Source organism: Halyomorpha halys, unplaced genomic scaffold (genome assembly GCF_000696795.3).
Source record: "Halyomorpha halys isolate HHAL.00 unplaced genomic scaffold, Hhal_1.1 Scaffold543.1, whole genome shotgun sequence".
Taxonomy (NCBI): domain Eukaryota; kingdom Metazoa; phylum Arthropoda; class Insecta; order Hemiptera; family Pentatomidae; genus Halyomorpha; species Halyomorpha halys.
In genome coordinates this window covers 310,374-318,693 of record NW_027114701.1, presented here as the reverse complement: position 1 = coordinate 318,693, position 8,320 = coordinate 310,374, and the positions used below count along the sequence as shown (strand labels likewise).

The following is an 8,320-nucleotide window of genomic DNA, read 5'->3' as shown; positions in this document are numbered from 1 at the left end:
TTTATTTTTTTACAGATTTTTCTTCTATCAAAAAAAATTGGGAAAGTATAAGCACTTTTGTAATTAAAAGAAAACATGTAGTGTTTCTCCAGTGCAACACCAAAGCCCTTAGAACTCTTGCACTCCAATAAACTCCTCATGTGTACCACCTCTGGAGATATTATTGATGGCCAATCCACCACCGGAGAACCCCGCTACGCAGGAGAGGTTCACACTGGCCCCGTACCTAATTGGAAACAATTAACTAAAACCAGCGGCGAGCTCCCAGCATATATCACTAACCGAAGCCATAAATCCAGACCCCAGCCCACTACTTTATACATAACTAATACCACGCGGCCACATCAAACGATCCGCAGCATGTTCACTATTTACATTAATAATAACCCCTTAGTAATAATCTCGGCTGGGGAGGGGGTAGTTCTTTATATAGTTAATTAACGATAACTGATTCGGCGGGATTCGAATCCGTGATCCACGCTTCCACCGCTTCCACTGGAGGAAATTGGCTTTGGGCTTATCATTTTATTTTTTTAACGGCATCCTCACGCGAAAGAAAAAGAAAAAAACATGAACCGTATTTAATTAATTTAACGTATTAGAATTATGAGTCGGATTACTGGGAATAAATCCTCCGTAGTTGGGAAGACTCTTGAATGGCTTGGATTCCCGATTGATTCTGAATTTCCATGGCACCTTGGAAATTCAGAAAGATACCGCATTACCTATCCTTAAACACAACCATTATGTTGTTTGAATATCATACAATTTATCTATATTTAGTCCAAGATTTATTTTAATTAAAAAAAGGAAATTGTATTTTTTTACTCCATAGTTAATGTCTCTACCAACTAAAGAGGTTAGTTTCCGAGGTCTTCAAATTTTATTCGTTTATTGTAAAGGGGGTACGCTCTGTAATGGTGAAGAGGATGGAAAGGATAACTGAACAACTACATAATAAAAAAGTAGCGTTCTCATGTTGAAACCAAAGGTATAAATTAAAGGCATGAGTGGATAAAAGTTCTTTGTGAGAATGTTCCAAAATTGATTTTTTTTGTGAATGAAGGTTTCATTTATCTAACAGGTCTTTATCTTTGCAGCGTAACACTAACAAGCCAAGATTGTTTACTTATCTGAATAGCTGAAAAAAAAAATTAATAATTCATTCTAAATTTAATACTTGTAATGTAACATCTTAAATAACTGTCTTGAATCCATTTAATGAATTTAGTATCACTAATAACATGATAGCAACGAATTGGTAATATCTGTTTTAGTTCTAAGAGTTGTACGATCATGAGATTTATTAATTTACCATAAAAGAAATTAATTCTAACTAAAGTATTTGTTGACTTCTTATGCAATTACACTATTTATTACTAATTAAAAAAAAATTCAGTTCTACATTGTTTTATTGAAAATACTAGGGACTTAAATATAAGTATTATATAATTATTATCATTACATTTTAATATATTATATTCCAGTTTTTCTCGTATCGTAAGATGTGTGGAATTTCGCAAACATAAATTTAGAAAATCTACCTGAACAATGGAGTTGAAAATAAAAATAACCGCACAGGCAGGAAAAACCTTTCAGAACATAAGACACTATTCCAACTAAGATTTATAATAAGTTTCTTAGCAGTCTTCCAATTAATTATATTAACAGTTGAATAGCAAAAGCTGTAACTGAAATTATATTACGCTGCAGTAAAGACAGATAACCTCGAATGTAACAATGTTCCTTTTAGCTCACAAACGTTGTTATAATAATGCAAGCGACATTATACACAAACGTATATATAATGATTTATGCAGCCATTCAAAATTTTAATTTATAATATATATGTATAATTAAAATAAAGAGAGCTACCTGACGGCAAACGGCGGACTCACCGGGGTTTTATTACCTTCATCAAATTTACATTTTCAGATAAATCATGTCATCATCCACATTTCGAAAATATTGCGTATCTTTTTTTATTCTTGAGAGAGAGAGAGAGAGTTACCACTCGTATAATCGGGCATAAAATGTGAATCAATTACGTAGAGTGGACAATTCAGTGAGGACTTAATATACAAATAAAACTTCTATCTTCAAATGCAATACCTCCTGTATCTATATCACCGAGAGTGCTCCCGTTTCTACTGCTAACCATATATTTTGTTTTATCCATATTTAGTAAAATAGGTATGATGCATTTTGAAGAGGTTATTTACTTGAAGGAAGACAAGTTCTTAATGCCAATGATGTTAATTTTTTAAGTTATACGAATGGTAAAATGTATAAACAATTTTTCTAGACACGAAAGAGACTTATCTAAGGATAAGTATAAGTACTTATAGATCCTCTCAAAGTAAATGTAAACGAATTAGGATTTCATAGGGTCATGATTGAAATACAATTGCTCTAATTGGCTAATAAAGTTTGTGCAAATAAAAATGTAAATGTCTCGCTACTATCTTAATCCTAGAAGAGAAAAATGCACTTTGCTTTCAAATAAGATGCCAACTGCTAAACATTTATAAAATGGAGGTGAAGTCATCTTCAATGTCGTAAAGATCTTGTCCGACTTAAATAGCTTGAAAAAGTTTGCATTTAGTGTTATTAGTATCTCTGGTTCGTCATAGGCGTACAATCAAATATTTTTCATTACGAACAATATCAAATTTAAAACCAGATGAGACAGATGGGAACTTTCTACAGGAATCGCAAGGAGATTATTCTCGTTGCTTATTACTAATATTATGTGGATATACCTATATTATGTATACATAATATATCAATATATTATTTACTTAAATGTATCCATGCTTATGTATTTTTTATTCAATAAATTATATTTCTTTAAACAGAGCTATGGCTCTCATACATTTCTGGACGACTTTAATGGTAAAATTGGCCCTTTAACTACATTAAGAAGCCGACCACCATCCTAAACATATTGTGAAGGAGATTACATGCTATTAAAACACTAAGTATATTTTTATTCAAAAGGAATATCAGTTTAAACCGATCGATTCCTACCCGAGTAGAAAACTTTTCTTTTTTTTTAAAGCAAGATGGGCTTTGTAATGCCTATTATGACTGATGTTATTATGACACATCACAAAAATATGAAATAAAAATCGTTGGCTTTATTTAAAAACTACTGAGCGCATAATTCGGTGTAAATTTATTCTATTTATTATTCAATAAAGAAGAATATCAAAACAATATGGATCAATATTCATATTTTGTTTCATTTTCTTTCAGACGGTTATGGAGCTCGAATCATGAAGGACGAAGACCAACTAAAAGGTAATGTCTTATTATCCCAGAAAATTTTAAAGTAGATTTTAAAAGCATTAGAAACTCAAAATATTTCTTTAACAAGAATTTTTCTATTTTACTGAAATTTAGCGAATTGAAAATGAATAAAAATTATATATATAATTTTTATATTTAATAAGGAAACACACTGTCACTTTTCGTTAACATTTCCTTTTAGCCTAATATTTTATGTTGAAAAAATTAACGATCTACCACGATACCATAAAAAAATTGCTTTGTTCCATTTTGTCAATTTTTCATAAAACTTAATACCCTCTGGAACGAGTCCGTAAATTTTACAGTAATCAAAAATTTATGGACCAGGATTTTTAAAAAACTAAGTTAGTAGGTATATTGAACAAGGAATGAAACGGTTTTTTTTTAAAGATGATTTGTATGTCACTACTCGTAGGGATCATTCTCCAACAAGTACCAATTAAACAATTAATTTTTGTCTTATCCAATTAAAACAAAACCAAACGTTTGGAATACATTAGTATCAAATGTATGTTTTGATAATATTGAATCAAAGTCATTTGGATTGATATTCTAGTTTTGTCATAGAAACGATATAGATCATTTATCAATAAGTCATCAAACCATCTTACACCAGGAAACAACTTCATAAAAGAGTACCTTACCGATTAGGGCTATCGTAATAAACGCTCCGTACACTATGGCTTAGAGTTTATCTGAAATAACAGCTGTTTCCAGACTGTTCAGCCTACTACAGTAAATCACTAGTGCAGTTTAACGTCCCAGTACGCCCACCTCCAGCCGGAACACTGTAAGCGATCGCTGTATATCATAGGATAATTACGGCGGGGATAATATTAAATTACTCCCGAGGACATAAAGCAGTTGTTAAAGGAGCCCTATCCTGAAAGTGGAAGAATAAATAAGGAAATGGGCGAGGTGTAAGAAAGAGGTCCTCAGCGTGAGCCCCGCTCCGGGGTGTCCGTGTCCTGTGTCTCATGAATGTTTACAGCGTCTCCTGCTGTTTCTATTTTGTCTCAGGGACCGGTCAATTATTATAATTAGCTAACAAGAGGAAGAAGAGAAAAAAAAGAAACTCGAGGAAACATGGACCTTGAAGTTGAAGCAGAAGACATTTCGACTTGGGTCGTTTAAACGCCGTTAATACAGTTGGTTTATGGTAGTCTCGTCATTGGTTTTAAGGTACGCTGAAACGTTGATAGCCTTTTAACATCCAATTTATTAATCAGTCGGAGGGAAACGTCGTAACAACTTATGGTCAGTTGAAAAGTTTACGAACATAAATTTCTTTTGCTAACTTCTTTACATTCTCAAGATCTTTTCTGTCACGAACTAGAAATTGCAAGGAAAAAAATATTCACAATTGTTAAATGTTAATACATATGGACAATGAATGGGATCGATAGATCATATGTTCCAACGGTCTATCATTTCTAAAGCACAACTTCCACTAATGAATATGGAGTGCTCCCCTAACTTTCATATAACTACTTATCCATCACGACATATTTGTCCAACTTCAAGTTGGTTTCACTTTATAGGACAAGGAATCGTTGCGAGAGCGGACGGCAGCCATTGTTGCTTTGTCGGACTAAGACAATAAAACATAGAGATTACAGCTAAGTATCCTAATTAGACATTTCCTGATATTCAATAAGGACACTTAACTGTATTAGGTGACTGGGAACCATCGCCGTCACCAGGTTGCGCTACTTTTATCCAGTAAGGACTCAATCTCAGATAGAGTAGGATACGTATAATTCCGTTTTATCACAGAAAGGATTTTAACACTTTAAAATACTTTACAGTTTATTCAGAATTTGTAGGAGTAGAGTACTACATATAAAAAGTGATGAAAATCAGAAATAAAAATAATTTAATTTAAAAAAATAATATAAATAAAGACTACGGAAATAACCCTGTCTCATACTCCTATTTCTTCTAAGATATGAGATGTAATTGCATATCCTCTTAAACATACTAGTGGATTGTTAGTGATGTCTATAAAAAATAATGAAACTTAGTGTAGTAGTCCTGTGTCTTTCAATAAATGGTACGGCAGTCCGGCAAGCCGTACATTTTGAAAACACAAAGCAATTTATCAAAAGTTGAGTGTGACTTATGGCGCAGAAAGTGACCTGTATTTTATAATACACTTCTTCGTCGTCATATTTAATATACGATAGCATCAGACGACAGAGAATGACACTAGGCGTGTCAGACAAAATATTCAAGATAAAGAGTTCGGATTTTCTTTGTCACCCGACGTACCTGAGTATCGGTTATAGGGGGCCCGATAACTACCGGTTGCTATTGTAAGGAAATAAGACTTAAATTTTTTTTAGAATGAGCTGAAACCATTTTATATATTACATAATATAGGAATTCAGTAAATTTATAATAAGCATTAAAGAAATTATCGTATCTTCTCTCTCTCTTATTTTTTGAATAAATATTTACATGTATTTTTATTAACTCCTGTGGAAGAAACACAAAGATTTGAACCAAGGTCGTTCAGCATATGAATTCCATAGCTAAAAATACCCCCATCGGGCTACTCCACTCCAATTTGCAATATTGAGGTCAAGAAAATGAACCTCAGAACTAATTTAGGGGAGCTGAAAAATTAAGTCCTGACACGAACCCTACACTAAACTCATCAGTAATTAGCGTGAAGGAAAAAACAACAAGAAAAGCGACAGTGTTTTTTTTTTACTAATTGAATTTTAATGCAAGCAGGAAACGCAGTACTTTTACATTCACCGTTGTCTTGGCTGCAGACAAGCTTCCGACCTGCTTCTTCCTATATTGACAACTATTGTTTTTTTAACAGAGCAATTTTAACCTTAGATTTATAGAAAGTATTTTCTTATTTCCAATAATTCTCTGATCCATCGTCATTGAAAAAAAGACAGTTTCAGGACCATTTAACATAGAATTGTTGAAGGAGTGCATCCAACTGTTTTTCACAAGTTATTAAAAAATTTTATTATAAATTCAAATTTTATTATATTCTGTTATGTTTTATAAATCATAATGCACATTTACTTATAGTATAATCTTTTGTAAAATAATCAATTATCGAATATTGTAAATTGAATTTAAGTCTATATGATTAAATTTAAAAATATATATATTAAAGTGAAACATTTATGAGGCAACTGCTTTAAAAAATCAACTATTCAGTGAATCGAAAAGAAATGATTAATAATAATAATTAAACTAGAGGGTTAACGAACCGAAGGTTCAATACCAATACCATTAATCGCTGGCTACATATATATCTGTCCAGCGGTACCTGTTCAAACAAAAATCTACCATATCAGTCTTGACGCAATTCTCCCACCTAAGCTTCGGTCAACCCCTCGGTCAATCCCTTGCTTATTTAATCGACGGTTCAATGTTTCTTAATAATAAAGGGACACTATCGTTACAAAACCCTACAACCTTACAAGCTCGTCTTATTCACTGCAATAGTATAACCTGAATTATATTTACCGGGTGCAGTTCCCCTTTCATTGTGTAGTCTTTTAAATTCTCTGGTAAATTCATCCTTTTTCCGTCAAACTATTTTACACAATACTTTATTTTCAAAAATCTTATGACGCTGTTCCTTCAAGTTTTTCATTTTGTGGGACCGCCACTCAATAAAAAAAATCAACGCCCCAGGCCGGATTCGAACGGGCACCGCCAGAAATCTCAAAAATTGGTAAGACGGGATAACCAAATGAGGTACGGGGGGCCCAAACAATATTGTCTTCTTCTCAATAAATAAATTCTTGAGATAAATCACAGTTTTTTTTTTTCAAGGAGCTTTGGGTTTAAAAGATGTGCCATTTATAGAATTATAAACATATATAATGCAACTTTACTTAATGCTGTCAGGTTTTGAGCGTTTATTTTTCTTCCTTACTACCGAACAATGGAACGAAAAACTGAATTTATGACTTAACGCTGATAGAGATGCATGGATATTTCCAGGAAAAATATTATTTCAATAATTTGCTAAACAAATCATTTACATAACTAGAAACTAGCTTATTTTAAGCTTGTAAAATCATTTGCCTGGTCTAGGAGAGATACTAATTTAAAAATTATTATTCATATTTCTGATTCAACCGATAGTTAAATTTATTATTATTAGAATAAATCAAAACTAGCGTCGTAGACGTTTGACATTTTTAATCCATCACATAATTTGAGACTCAATTATTTTTATTTTAAGAAAAAAAATTGTTTTTAATCAAATCATCGATTGCCGCATCAAACTAATATTTAATGAATTTTATTCCAAAAAGAGTAATATGGTAGAGAGAAACACATTTTGAGGGATTGGTGATGAAACGTAAAACACAGTATATAATATAAAATAGCTCAGATACAATTGTCGATACTATTAATAGTGGAATAAGATCGCAATAAGTTGGCTAAGTACTTGGGTTATTGAAAAAGTTGCTAGGAAGGACGCTGAAGACTAGAACCATTCCAACGACCAGAATACAAACGACCTGTTTAATGACAAGGCGTTACATCCTCTCTCAAAGGAAACATATTCATTTCGCTTCCATGGTACGATTCCGTCCCAAATGGTTATCTGTTCTGGCTTTAGGATAATAAGTAACAATTTGCCATTCCACGAATCTCAATTACTCAATTACCAGATACGAGGAATCTCTAATGTCCTCGCAACTCTGAGTTATAATTTTTTTTCCTGGTTATTACCAATCTTTGATTCAAGTTTACTAAAGACAATTTTGCATTTCTTTACTGATTTAGTATGATATATAACGTTCAGATTACTCCAACATTTATTCAATTGATTACTATAACAATTTAAAGAAGAACCATAAGGACATCGTATAATGTATTATTTTTTTTATTAATGTAATTTTATTCAATTTTATTGTAAACCAATAGTTTTCATTATTTATATATGTATATATATTTCAATATTACAATGTGCTAACTTAATGGCGATAAGTATTATTTGTACACATTTATAGATTAT

General features: G+C 32.0%; 1 protein-coding gene across 2 annotated transcripts in view; it reads left to right on the top strand.

Annotated features, from left to right (window-relative positions):
• LOC106684102 (retina and anterior neural fold homeobox protein 2) overlaps window positions 1–8,320 on the top strand; it is a 227,257-nt gene that overhangs the window by 27,667 nt on the left and 191,270 nt on the right. The window contains exon 2 of one of the 2 annotated variants that reach the window (XM_067051856.1): window positions 3,259–3,303. The exons of the other annotated variant lie outside the window; for it this stretch is intronic. Coding sequence (XP_066907957.1) covers window positions 3,259–3,303 — 45 coding nt within the window. The remainder of the gene's footprint in view (window positions 1–3,258; window positions 3,304–8,320) is intronic. 2 annotated transcript variants of the gene reach the window in all.